The 14,568-nt window shown below is 34.7% G+C and overlaps 2 protein-coding genes across 4 annotated transcripts; both read left to right on the forward strand.

The window, feature by feature from the left end:
• The first annotated feature begins 4,286 nt into the window (after positions 1-4,286).
• On the forward strand, positions 4,287-7,282 carry LOC144185847 (alpha-1,6-mannosyl-glycoprotein 2-beta-N-acetylglucosaminyltransferase). Its single transcript, XM_077710505.1, has one exon. The coding sequence runs from the start codon at positions 4,573-4,575 to the stop codon at positions 5,806-5,808; it is 1,236 nt and encodes a 411-aa protein (XP_077566631.1). The 5' UTR covers positions 4,287-4,572; the 3' UTR covers positions 5,809-7,282.
• brox (BRO1 domain and CAAX motif containing) lies at positions 4,958-14,435 on the forward strand. Of its 3 annotated transcripts, none has more exons than XM_077710508.1 (13): positions 4,958-4,980; positions 8,357-8,476; positions 8,643-8,749; positions 9,079-9,175; positions 9,377-9,472; positions 9,551-9,623; positions 10,060-10,165; positions 10,258-10,347; positions 10,980-11,065; positions 11,166-11,247; positions 11,864-12,014; positions 12,413-12,572; positions 13,335-14,435. In XM_077710508.1, exons 2-13 carry the CDS (start codon positions 8,376-8,378, stop codon positions 13,416-13,418), a joined length of 1,233 nt encoding a protein of 410 aa, XP_077566634.1. In that variant the 5' UTR covers positions 4,958-4,980; positions 8,357-8,375; the 3' UTR covers positions 13,419-14,435. The 3 variants fall into 3 exon arrangements, with proteins under 3 accessions (XP_077566634.1, XP_077566632.1, XP_077566633.1); XM_077710506.1 differs by lacking the exon at positions 4,958-4,980 and adding an exon at positions 7,862-7,994; XM_077710507.1 differs by lacking the exon at positions 4,958-4,980 and adding an exon at positions 7,873-7,994 and having other exon boundaries at positions 8,352-8,476.
• Positions 14,436-14,568: the final 133 nt, after the last annotated feature.

Raw genomic sequence — 14,568 nt, forward strand, 5'->3', positions numbered from 1 at the left:
CGGGCTGGTTTAATAAGCCTTGCGGGCTGTAGTTTGCCCATAGCTGTTCTACACTAATTAATTTATATGTTTGGATCAGTAATTTAGAGAAATGAAGGTGTCTATTTACTTTGTGTATATCACTAATAAAATCAGAAGTTAGTTAAATGTAACTTTTGTTCATTTTTTTTTCAAAACAGACTTTTGTTACCGGACCAAAAATGCTTGCTGCATCAGAGATAGACAAGATTATTTGGAATTCTGCTACACATGTAAGTTTTTACTTAGCAAGAACTCAGATGCACCTAATTTGATTGCACTAGCCTGCAGATCTGTAGTCTTACAGCTGTGCTTGTACTGTGTAAACTTTTAATTCAGGTTTACAGGCCAACATTTCTCAGTATAAACGACAATCTGAAGTGTTAGCTAGGAATGTTTGCACAAAGGGTATGAACATCTGTTTTTACTTAAATCTCTACGTCAATGTCAACACCCTGACAAACTGCACAAGTTTCTGGACCAGGTTGAGCTGCATGCCAAATTTGGATCCCTTCTCAGCCGAGCACTAAGCTCAAAACATCTACTATACTTCAGTCCTGATTGGTTGTATGTACAAATCTGACTGGGGAACAATTACCGATATCAAATGTTGTATGTACTTTAGTTTTTTTAACATACTATATTGCTGCATACTCAAAAATATAATCGCAGTAGTGGGTCTGTGATTTTGGTGTGTGCAGGAAATGCGATACTTGCGATACTTTTAATAAAATTGGCAACTTTGACCTCTTATATGAGAACAGACACATCTATATCAACATTAATGCAGCCAGAGAATAAAAGTATTTTGATTTATCCCATAAATGCTAACCCAGTGTTTGCCAACCACTGTACCGAGGCACACTGGGAGTGCCGTGAGCAATGGTCTGTTTCTAGTTATTTGTTACTTTGTTAATAGATGGCAAATTAGAACAAATTTTTTAAAAAATCCAATCCAATAACCTGTTTTGAGTGTTTTTCCAGAAGGTTGGAACAAATTAATTAGTTTTTAGTTCATTTCTATGGGAAATGTTCATTTGAGTTACAAGTAAATCGACATATGAGGCCAGTCCCGGAACTAATTAACCTCCTATCTCGAGGTACCACTGTACATATTGCATAAAATCGGTGACACTCTTTGCTAATGGACACCAATACCAAGAAAAAGTGAGAGGGGGCTGATGGAAAAGACTATGAATCATTGTCAAGAAACAGTGTTTTTTCTCTACTCTTTATCAAACGTGGAAATGGAAAGTACACGAAAAGAGATGAAAGTTCCATGTTTGACACAAGTTTAGCGGTTTTGTGAGCTCAACCCAAGCTATCCAAATACAAAAGAACAAAAATGGAATACTTGAGTCACTTATTAAATCCACATGTGCTTTCCAAAAATTATGAGGAAACCTTATTAAATTAATACATTGAGAAATTATGAAGTTTATCCCAACAGAAAGCAGTTAACACGCGATGTTGTTAGAAACCAGCTGTTGTCAATTTAAATATGACTGAACATCTTTGTTGGAGCTCTGAAGGTAAAGACAGATTTATTTCATCATCATGTACGACACATGCTTTCATAAATCATACCAAAGAATAACACAGAATATATTGAGATGACGTTATAGAGAGGGTGTTTAAACGGAATTTAATTTAATAACAGCCGTTTCTCCATCCGATTCCGTTGAATTATTCTCGAAGCATGAATTTACATATCACACTTAAAACTGATACTTTTTTTATAGCATTCCTTTGCCAACAGACGTGCATATTGTAGTACGTAATTCCATTTTTTTTCTTCTCTGCTGTACTCTGATACTAAGACAGGTCGTGAACTACATAAAGATATGAAAGGTTAAATAATTCATCTATTATGGTGGCAATTTGAAAAATGTTTCCAAAAAATGACTTTTTGAAATTGTAGGATATTTAGATTGAAATGTCACAATGGCTCGGAGTTAAATTAAATTTGTATTTTGACAAATTCCATTTGACACATACTAAGTATATGGTTCTATATATATATATGTATATGGCTCTATTTAAAGGTTCAAAAAATGTTTTATACAGGAGTATACATTTCCTAATATAACCACTGACTACAAATGAATTCAATAGGATAACAGCAAATATGGCTGTTTAAATCAATAAGAGTGAAATGTTAAAGGGAGAAATAAAGTGAAAAAAACGTTTTGGTAACGATTTTAGACAAGCTAATTTCTCCCAGGGCCATGCCATCAATATAAAAAAAACTAGTCACAATATATATTTTTTTTACAGATTTGTGTTTTCTACCAGAGTGTTTTCATAACTCCTTGTTAATGTTGCAAATAACTCAATGCACTTTTTGCTGGCAGAAGTAGATCCCCTCGTGCTCCTCAGCAATGATAATTGAGTTACTACACTTATGTCATGTGATAGAGGCTCATGCAGAGAAGACCTTGCATAAAGCTGTTATGTAATTGTGCTTTCTGACCTCTTTGGTTGCCATTTAAAAAAAAACTTGGAAAAAATGAGGAGAATTCCACAACTTTGTTTTACTTAGTTAGGATTTCATGCAAAAATCTTTACCTGAGTCTCTAGTAAATGATAGTGTGAGAATTGGTGTCTTTGTTTGAAATGAGAATGAATATGACATTAGATTTACATAAACATAATGGTGTTAATATTGTGTTGCGATAATTATGGGAGATCATTCTTTTTGTTATTTGAATTTAACTTACTGATATACTGACTATTTTTTCTCAAATGTAGGGGAATCTGAATGTATTTGAGTGTTATATGTCTTTTATATGTAAAAATGTGAAAAAGGAAACCATGACATTATTAAATTCACAGTAGTCTATACATTCTCATGGCTTGTGGAGTTTAATTGCCCACGAGAACATTTTTTTGTTTAGACGAAACAAGGTCATCCTCAGTTGTTGTTTTTTAACTTCAACACACATCCAGTTGTTTTCCAATTGAGTCTATTTCTATGGAAATCAAGGAGTGTAATCATTCTGGGATTAAAGGAAGTATGTACTTCAGGGTGTTTACTTTCTTGTTCTTGTTGGCATAATTCCAAAAACAAGTTTGTTTAGAGCAGTTGTGGGAAGCTTTTGGCATGAAATTGGAAGAAATCCATGTTATAAACCTTTCTTGCAAAACTTAATTAAATTAAAAAAAAGATTATTTAATGAAACATTTGAGTAAAAATTTTGTGCTTCTATATAAGTATGTTATTCTTCATAAGGCTTCTTGTACATATTTACATAAATATGTTCATTGACATGAATATGAATATTTTCATTAGTATGTACTTAATAAATATATCAAACTAAAGTGATTTTTTTTCCCTGCTGCTCACCAGATATGTAGTTGATACATTGCACCTTACCCCCCCTCCTCCCCATTAATATGTCAGTTGTAAAACAGAAATACACACAAAACACACCGAATACACAGAAAAATATGTTTCTTGAAACAGACAACTTGGTTTTGTTGTAATAACAAATTCCAAAATGTGTTAAGAAATTCTATTCATTCATAAGCATCATTTTATTCATTCAGCCATTCATTTTCTGAACTGCTTTCCCTCGGGTACTGGTATGGGAGACGTGTACTAATAATCAATACAGCATTATATACAAATAAAGACAATTTACAGTGAACAACCTTCTTAAATGGGATTACAAAATTGATCATTGCTACCATCTAGCGGATAGAAATGAGCTCTTGTTAGAGTGACAGTTTCAAACACAGTTCAATTAAATCTTTGTATTTGAGCTTCGAAATGTATACCCAATTTTCATAGCTTATATTTTACATTTTATATTTATTATCAGGCACGTGCTTAAATTTTTTGGAAGGCAGGCACACAGGGCATGGAGAGAAATATTGAATAAATACGCAATAAATTCAAAATCCAGGTCGGTTCACCTGTGAGGAGTTTGCATATTTACCCCGGGCCTGCGTGGGATTTCTCCGGGTACTCTGGTTTCTTCCTACATTACAAAGACATGCACGCAGGTTGTTTCTCTCCTCATGCCCTGCGATTGGCTAGCCACCAATTCAGGGTTTCTTTCACCTCTGGCTCGGAGTCAGCTGGGATAGGCTCCAGCACCCCCCGCGAACCAAGTGAGGATAAAGCCGTTCAAATGAATGAATGAAGTGGTGTTATCAAAGCATTACTAGTATACTTCCGCACTTTTTCAAAGTATCAAAGCAAAAAATAAATAAAAAAGATAATATGCGGCAGTGACGCAACCAGCTCCATATACGAGCCCCATTTGCTCGTATAACAAACCTGAATTAACACGCGTCTAACTGCTGACGTGTACAACATGACTAAACGTCAGAGGCGTGAGTTTATATCATACTTCATCTGCCCTCCCTTTCAAAGGCTTTCAAGGAAAACAACGTTTGTGGCAATCTGCGCTGTGTTAAAAGGAACAGAAAGAGGACTTTCGGGAAGTTATTGAAACCAGAACACACGACGCGAGAGAAGAGGAATGTCCGGATAATGTGAGCTGCAGTTGGAAAGTCCAAAGGTTTGCTGTTCTAAACCTATTCAAAATGAGGTTTAGGTTGGCTAAAAAGAATCTGCTCGTGCTTTTGGGTGTTTCTTTCATCGTTTGGACTGTTTTGGTTTCAACCAGTGTGCTGTCAGTTTCAGAGAACCAAGTTGATAAAGGCATAATCTCAAGTGACTTATTCAAGTTTGACTTCTCTGGATCGCTGTCAAAACTGACAACATCTGTCTACAGATCTAATTTTAAGCAGCATGTTTTAAATGTTGAGTCCTTCCCAGGTGAGCCAGAGCTGGTGCTGGTTGTGCAAGTCCACAACAGACCAGAATACCTCCAACTTCTCATCAAGTCTCTGGAGAAAGTAACCGAAGTTCATCGCTTCTTTATCATCTTCAGCCACGACTATTTTTCAGAGGAAATCAACACCATTGTTCAAGGGATCACTTTCTGCAAGGTACTGCAAATTTATTTCCCATTCAGCACTCAGCTTTATCCTAAAGAGTTTCCTGGACAAAATCCACTAGACTGCCCAAGGGATATAACCAAAGACGATGCTGTTAAATTAGGATGTCTCAACGCAGAGTACTCGGATACTTATGGACACTATAGAGAAGCCACTGTTACTCAAAGTAAACACCACTGGTGGTGGAAGTTGCACTTTGTATGGGAGCGAGTGCAAGCCATGCAGGGCTACAGTGGATTTGCAATATTTCTGGACGAGGACAACTACCTTTTACCAGACTTTTTAAATTTCTATAAATCAATGGTTGCATTCAAGGAGAAAAGCTGCCTGGATTGTGACATACTATCTCTAGGAAACCAGAATGACTTTAAAGGATTCCCTACATTGTCTAACAAGTTATCGACCACTGGGTGGGTGTCCATAAAACACAGCATAGGTATGGCCATCTCAAGAGAGGTATACTACAAGATGATTGCCTGCAGTAATGACTTTTGCACTTATGATGATTACAACTGGGACTGGACTTTGCAGCATCTTTCTGGGAACTGCATTTCAAAGGCTTTAAAAGTGCTTGCAGCTCAGGGATCGAGGGTTCTTCGGACCGGGGACTGCGGGCTGGAGCACAAGCAAAACTGTAGACCAGAATGGGCTTCACAAAAGGTCGAGGAAGCACTTAAGTTAGCAAAAGATAGCCTTTTCCCTTCTTCTCTTGTCCTGACTTCTTCTGAAGCACCCACCCATAGGAAAGCCACAAATAATGGCGGTTGGGGAGATGTCAGAGACCATGTTCTTTGCAATAACTATGCCAAACGTTTGTAAGCAGTGTCATATATACTGTATTTTCTCGCATATAAGCCGTATTTGTAACAAAAAAAAATGACTGAGTACGGCTTGTAAACAGACAAGATGTACAGTGTTGCTATGCTCTTTTTCATCAGCAGATGTCGGCAAATTAACATTTACTGTGTGTTGGTTATTTTCTGTTTTGCAGTAAAAATAACATTACTGGATGAATTACTAACTTGCTTATGGTATTGAACCTAATAATGTGCTTTTGACTCATATAGTATCTCAGAAATACCATGTGTAAAGCTTTTTCTGAAGATTTTCCTTTCAAAGTAACATATTTGTACTCTCAAATTAAAACCATGAATATAGAGGTGAACATTTTGAATCAGGTAGCTGGTTATATGGGAGAAATTGTAAAATTCATTGATTTTTTAAGGCAATTTCAGGGATGCGGCTAATATATGCGAGAAATTAAGGTATGTTTGTATGTGTTGCACATTTTCCCAAGATATATATTTACCAGTCAGGGTTTAAGAATATTTAACATGTGATTTTCATGTTTGGAAGGATTTATCCACCCCAAATCAGAAGCAAATCGAGTATTCTCTTCGTGCATTCCTCTTTTGACAAACGTCACAAATGATGCGCTGTTGCCAAAGACTTAATAACATGTGGATGATTAACTTCATCTGTGTTTGTCTAGTGTCCAGTTCAGGGAAGTGTAGTAGAAGATGGGAGGGAGTATTACGTTTTAACAAGCCATGATTTTCTTGAAGATTTGTATTGTGTTTCTTTTCATGATTAACAACATGTTTCTTTCACAAGTGTGACATGTTTTGCACTGTTTCAATGAAATGTTAAGTTTTAGCTATGTGCTTTTGATGGTACCAATCCAAATGGAGGTAAAAAGGCACACATTGAAAGGTTTAACTGATGAATAGAAATGTAGTTACTAAGTACAGTTGATTCTGTGCCAGCAGACTGTAGTCCAGGTTATTTACTGGACCCAATGCCCTCCATGTGTCATCACTGATTGCAACAATGTGAGCTTATGTTATTGATTTTTATGTTCCTGGGTGTTTTCTTTTAAAACGGAAAATATATGTACTTTTGGAATCGTGTTTAAGGGCAATTGTCAATGTTCAACTGAGGGGTTAAGTAAGTTTATATCTAATAATCCAAAAGGTCCTTTAGTATTTTGGTGCCTTGGGCAGTGCAAATGAATGCAATTTTAAATTTATGGTGAAATATTGTTTATTATGCAGTAGATATCCAGGATGGTCATTAATAGAAAAATCTAAGGTTGTCAATTCAAATTGTCATTCCTGAACAAAGTATACCGTAAATGCAGTATACTTTAAATCCATTGTTTGACAAATGACGTGTTCATGTGATCGTGGTAATGTGACTTTTTTTTCATTAGGTGTTGGCGTTTTTGGGTCATTTTTCTCCAAATGCAAGATTGTTACTTCTTTTTTGTCTGATTAAATGGATTGAAAGAGGACTAGTGTTTAAAATTCTGTAGTTCATCAATGTAATTTTGAGTGTTTATCCTTCAAAGTTCTTACATTTTCAGCAAAAAGTAACATTTCATGAAAAATTTAACTTTTTATTCATTGTGTGCAAATTTTTGTTAATCGTCTCCTCGTGCCTGATGATTGCCTGGCCACAAATTCAGTGTTCCCTGCTTCCGGCCCAAAGGCAGCTGGGATAGATCCTAGTGAGGATAAAACGATTCAGAAAATGAGATGAGAGAATGTTCAATGAACTCTTGGCAGATTTGCAAAAAATGTTGTCAACTGTTATCTATATTCTTAACTATACGGAAAAATAACCGCCAATCAGACAATAATCCTCGCTGTTTGAAATAGAGTGAACTTTAAGAAATTTAGTGCAATTTCATATTATACATTCTCCCTAGACGCGTTTGTTTAGCGAATAACTCCGACGTAAAATGATAGAGGAGTGACGATTTCTGGTTATGTTGGTTCACTTAACGCATCGGACATCTAACCATATATAGGAGATCTCTCACTTAGCGCATCGGACATCTAACTATATTTAGCATATGTCTATGAGATACACTTCCGGGATTCTTTTCCCACGTGATATTTACTCTTGCGTTTTCATTGGTCACGTGAATTTACTGTTTATTTCCGGAAGTGATTTCTGCCAAAACGATCGCCACCTAAAATAACATTGTCCCAACTATATTGGTAAGCGTACAATGTATCATTTGTTTGTCAACCACTTGTCGACGTAAAGTATCGGCCAATATGTCGCTATAACGTTACTATTATCTGTTGGCAATTATGTTGGGAGCTTACGTAATAGAATTTCGTTTCTTTCGGAAAACATCGACTTTATGTAAAATGTTAAGTCCCTAAAACATCGATTTTGTGTATTTTCATAAAACCTCTGTATTTGGGTCAATCGTGTTTTTGAGCAACGATAAAGCAACTGAATTGACTGTTAGCGACAAGCATTTTTAGCTCGCACGTCATCATTCCCCAATCTAATATTGGTGCAGAAATCATGGATCAACCTGTTTTGTTGATGTTTAATTTTGCCATTCTAGACCTGCCCTCGCCCAAAATATGGCGCACTGGTTTCATCGAAACCCATTGAAGGCAACAGCGCCTGTGTCCTTCAATTTTTATGGCGTTGCTGGGAGTCCCACTTCCAATAAAATCTGCAAGTATGTAAAAAATCTGGTGCTCTATACCTTTTTACTTGATACCTTGTCTGTTTAATCTCATACCAATGTTCATTATATATCCCGACAGTGTCCTAAATACTCTTATTAACCACACATTTCTATTGTATTTTTATTTTTTTGATTGTTTTCTATTCACCAAACCTAGTGACCTAAGATCCATGAGGGCAAGGCTGCTGGAAATCTTCACCGATGTAACCTGCAATACAGAAATGATGAAAAACGCAACAGATGCGTACTTCTCCCATCTTCAATGTCAGTTGTTACGAACTATAACAGCACTTTCTACCCGTTTTTGAGCTTTGGCACAATTTACGGAATGCAAAGATCTCAAAGCACAACATCATCTGAAAATCTTCTAATTTAAAACTGTCACATATATGCTTACTAGTTTCAGCGTGTTTAAAAAGAATAATAAACAATGAATAGCAGAAATTGTGATAAGTTAAGACGCGATAATTGAGGCATTACTGTGGTGAGATACAAAGGTTTTAGTAAATTCTTACCCTTTAGTGTTCTGGATTATGTGTAAATTACATTGACCTTGAATTTATTTCTGTTCTTTTTTTATTGTAATTAAACAGGCTTTACTGTTTCCATGGATGGAACGACACAAGAGAACAAGATGAGGTATATCCAGAACTTCAAATGGACTGATACTTTACAAGGAAACACACCAAGGTACCAACCATACCCCTTTTACTGACTAATTTTGACCAATTTTTAATATATAAACCAGTTTAGAAGAGACAAGAATTCAATCTGAGCTCATCTTTTAGTAAAATTCAAGTCAGCCATAGGCATTGTAACATTTGTATTTGTAAAATCATCCTTAAAGTTGATATTATTTTAACATGCCCTTTTTTTTCTCATGCCTTCCAGTGCCCAACAAGATGCGGTATTCGAGCTAATCTCCATGGCATTTAATGTGGGACTCTGGTACACTAAGTTTGCCTCGAGACTTGCTGGAAAAGAAAAGTATGTATTTATATGTCTTAAAATGTTATATGGAGTTAAGATGTAGTTGTAAATGAGATATTTTTGTGTGTTTGGCAGTGTGTCAGAGGATGAGGCAAAAGATGTCCACCGTAGCCTGAAAGTTGCTGCTGGAATCTTCAAAGCTCTCAAGGTAACAGAAACGAATTTTTAATAATAATTTATTAATTATGTGATACTCGATCATCGTCAATGGCGCTGGTAATATTGTGGGTAAATAGGGACACTGTGTGATACACAAATACTACAAAAAAACATACTAATCATGTTTTTTGTATTATATGTGGATATGTAATATGTAGTAAAAAGTACTTAAGATGTGTTGTTAACTTGCCTTTTTAAAAAATATATTGTAATTAGTATTTTTTCAAATAAATAATCACAAAAAATCAAATTTTGGGCTGCCTGGTGGAGAGAGTGGTTAGTGGGTACTCTGGTTTCCTCCCACAAAATTTTAAGGGTTTATACGCAGAGGCGGTCAATATGCAAGAAAATACAGTAGGTTCAAAAACATATGATTGGGAGTTCCCTACAAAGAACTGGATAAAATGATGCTTATTTTCCTACAGGAGGTCCACATCCCTCGTCTCATCACTCCTGCAGAAAAAGGTAGAGATCTGGATCCCAGAGTGATTGACACATACATCATCCAGTCTCAGGCAGAAGCTCAGGAAGGTAGTTTCTTCCATCTCCATGTTGGATACTATTTTCTCCTTTTTTAAGTGCCTCATATCATTGAGAATATGAACATTCTTGTTGACCCACAGTGACAATTGCCAGAGCCATTGAACTGAAGCACAGCTCTTCAATTATTGCGGCTTTGGCGTCCGAGACAGCAGACTTTTATCAGAAAGCTGGTGAGCATTTTTAAATGAAGATGAGTTCAAATCAGAAAAAAATTGTGTGCATTATAAAGTAAATGATTAAAACCATGATCTTGATAAATGATAAATGTCTCAAAATGTTACTTGTATCTCAAGATAAATATTATCTCAAAATTGTACTCGTCTCAAGATAAATATTATCTCAAAATTGTACTCGTATCTCAAGATAAATATTATCTCAAAATTGTACTCGTGTCTCAAGATAAATATTATCTGAAAATTTTACTCGTATCTCAAGATAAATATTATTGCAAAATTGTACTCGTATCTCAAGATAAATATTAACGCAAAATTTTACTCGTATCTCAAGATATCTCAAAATGTTACTCGTATCTCAAGATAAATATTATCTCAAAATTTGTCTCGTATCTCAAAATAAATATCTCAATTTGTCTCGTAACTCAAGATAAATATTATCTCAAAATTGTACTCGTATCTCAAGACAAATGTCTCAAAATGTTACTCGTATCTCAAGTTAAATATGATCTCAAAATTTTACTCGTATTTCAAATTGCTCGTATGTCAGGGCACTTGTATGTCGAGGTATTACTGTAGTGCACTGTGTTAAAGAGCAAGCTGTTAAAACCTTCTGCTTCTGTCTCCAGACCACACTCTGCACACTTTGGAGCCTGAGTGCAGCAGCAAGTGGAGGAAGTATTTCCAGTTGAAAGCCTTTTTCTACATGGCTTATGTAAGTAATGTTTGCTTTTAAGGGGCAAATACATTGTTTGATCTCTTCAACAGCATTGTGGTCTTATCAAGTATTTTTTCTGATGTGTATTTATTTATAGGCTTACTGCTATCATGGACAAACGCTGCTGGGGAATGATAAGTGTGGTGAGGCGATACGATCTCTCCAAGAAGCAGAAAAAGGTATTTATTTGTCTTGACATGCTTTTGGAGTTGTTTTTTTTAACTATAGGTTTAGGCTGGAAAATATGACTTAAGATTCATAGTTCAGTATCATTTGAACTATAGACAGTAGACATTTCGATGTAGAGGGTGACTCAAAAAGATGCGTACCCATGAAAATTTCTATTTTGACTTTGATTAAAAAGCTATTTATTTCAAATTACAACCACACATTATTCAGTTTATGGAAGACCATTCACCAGATTTTCAGCTATTTCTGTCATTTTTTTAGTCAATTTATGGCTTTATGTGTTCCAAATGTCCACCATTCCGTTGCAATCAAACCTGTACTCGTCTGACAAAGTTGTCAATCACTTTTACACACTTTTCTTTCAGGATGGCTCTTATTTTTGGTCTACCATTATCTCCATAATTAAATGTTGAAGGGACTTAATGGGCGTGATATTTAAAACATTTTTCTGGCGGACCTGTGGTTGAGGACGACTTTTTTTTTTAGTACATGCAATGCAGCACTCTGGTGGTTCTCAAATTTGTCTGTACAAGTCCACCAAATAACTAACACTCACATTACTGGCTCAGGTTCCTTATTGAATTAACATGATTAAATTTTTTAAAGCTTATTCACGTGCCGAGGAACTGTGCAAGGAGTATCGTCACACCAAAGGCCCGGGCTCGACGGCAAAACCATCTGAACAGCTTTTCTTCATCAAATTGGGTGGCTTCATTAAGAATACACTGGAGAAGTGCCAAAGGGAAAATGGCTTCATGTGAGTTAAACACAAACTATGCAATATAAAACACAAGTAGAGCACATTAAAGCAAATGTGAACACAAACGAGTAGTCAACCCAATTCAAAAAGTAGCCTATAATAATAGATGGTAATATGTTAATAGTACTTTTCCAGAAATGTTGCGTGGGCAATATTATTTGGGGCAATAAACATTCGGAGTAAGCAACATTTCTCATCCCATATATTAAAGTTTAGGTCTTTTTCTATGTAGTGGATGCACATTTTTGAAATCTATTGCGTCAATTTTAAAGAAATCATGTTGAAACGAACATAAAAATATAAATTATTTAGAAAAAATACTTAAAATAGGTATGATTTTTTTTTAATTTGTAGTTTTATTGGTCATAAAGTTGATTGAGCTTCTTATTTTTCAGATACTTTCACAAGGTACCGACTGAACCACCCCAGTTGGAGTTAAAGGCAAGCTATGGCCTGGCTGAGCCAATAGCCTTTGAGTTACCACCCCCCAGTGAGTTGTGTACCCCTGAAGTTTATGCCTCCTTTGACCTGACCAGAGGCGCCAAAAATGACAAGGTATGATGACTTATTTCAAAGAATTTTCCGATCAATTTAATGACTATCTTTGTCAAATCTATTAAACAAAGTTTAGATTTATCGAGGAGCTTTAAAACGTATTTGCCTTTTTCCTATTTTGTGCCTGTTTTTTTAATTCATAATCGTATTGTTTAACCCGACATGTTTTAGTGTGATAACTAAATATTTTGGATCATGCGCTGAGTTTTAACAACCAAGATGCAATTATTTATTAACAAAATTCCGTTCCTTATAATAATAAAGCCATAACATTCTAGCCATAATTGCTCTAAATGTCAAATTGTAATGAAATGTGTATTGATTATACTTAGATAAGGCTACAGATCTGTCAAGGTTACCATATTTTCCTCGCAAATTAACCATATTTGTATCTAAAAATAATGATGACTATTTGTTGGTTATTTTCTGTTTTGCAGTAAGAAAACCAACATTACAGGATGAATTTCTAACTCTTTTTTTAGGATATTGAACCTAATAATGTACTTTTGATCCATAAAGTATCTCAGAAATACCACATGCGATGTTTTTCTTAAGATTTTCCCTTCAAAGTAACACATTTGTACTCCTTATTCAAACCATGAATATGGATGTGAAAATTATAAATTTTAAAATGCATCCATTTTAAGGCAACTTTTTAAGTGTGCGTCTTATACACAGGGGTGGATAAATAAATAAATATAATATATAGCAGGGTGCCAGCTTTATCAAATATTTTAACAATGGTAGTTGTTTTTTTCACAGGGGAAACCTAAAGAAGAAGAAGTGAAACCGATGAAGGAACCTGATTTGAAGCCTCAGAAGGACACAGGCTGTATTCTTTCCTAAATGTAATCTTCTCATGCATCACTAGTATCCGATAGCCACCTAAATAATCATCTCTTATTTTCCTTTTATGATAGAATGTAGCACTGTACAATATGGTGATATAAATTGCTAAAATGTCATTTTACGTCTCTTGACAAAATATTTTGGCTAGCAGTTGGCACACAATTGATGGGAGTTCTCATCTTCCGAACCATGATAATAATTTTTAAAAAAGGAGCAAAATATAATCCACACAAACAACAATTTATTCATTTATTACAATGAAATCATGATAATACTATGTACAGAAGCCTTACAAGTACATGTATACATCTTTAATTAGATATGTTTACATTCCAGCAAAAATATAGACAAGCATTGTAATATTGTGATAAAAAAAATGGACCATATGATATTTTTCTTTCCATATTGCACAGCACTACTAGAGTGTATTGTCTATTTTAATATAACATTACCATTCTTATTTTATTTCATCGTATAGCCCAAATTTGTAGTGTCTCTTTGACACTGTGTATTCATTATATTAACCTAAATGTCATGCTTAGTCTTTGTAATGCACCTCACTTTTATTTTGATCCTCTCAAATGATTTGAGTCACTTTTGTATTCATTTAAAGATGCACTCCAACAAAACTAACATGTCATTAATTTTACATTCATGTAAATCAATTCGTGGACAAACAGAATCAATAGTTTAATTTTAAAGGTTGTAGTATAACAGCCATTATGGGATTTTTTTGTAAAAACATCTTTTAGTCTACTAATCAAATAGGAAACCAATTAAAAAAAAAGCTTGGTTATTTTTTTAGATTCTGTTCCTATTAATAAAAAATCTTATTTATTCATTTGATATAGTTTCTATATATACGTTTTAAAAGCATAAAAAAGTTTCCTTATACTACTCTTGATGCATCACAATTGCCTTACATAAAATACTTAAATCATGCTTATCCTTGAATTGATTTAAAACTGTTGTTAATATTTAAAACTACATATAATGTCGGGTGTTATTACCCCAAAACTTGTGTATACAATTGCATATTAAGAATTACTAGAGAATGACCACGTTTACATGTTCAGGTCACGGTTAACATTCTAATACACCATTTTTTTGTTTTTTAAATATGTTTAAATGCTTCAATTGTGCAAGT

The sequence above is a fragment of the Stigmatopora nigra genome, chromosome 2, assembly GCF_051989575.1.
Source record: "Stigmatopora nigra isolate UIUO_SnigA chromosome 2, RoL_Snig_1.1, whole genome shotgun sequence".
NCBI lineage: Eukaryota > Metazoa > Chordata > Actinopteri > Syngnathiformes > Syngnathidae > Stigmatopora > Stigmatopora nigra.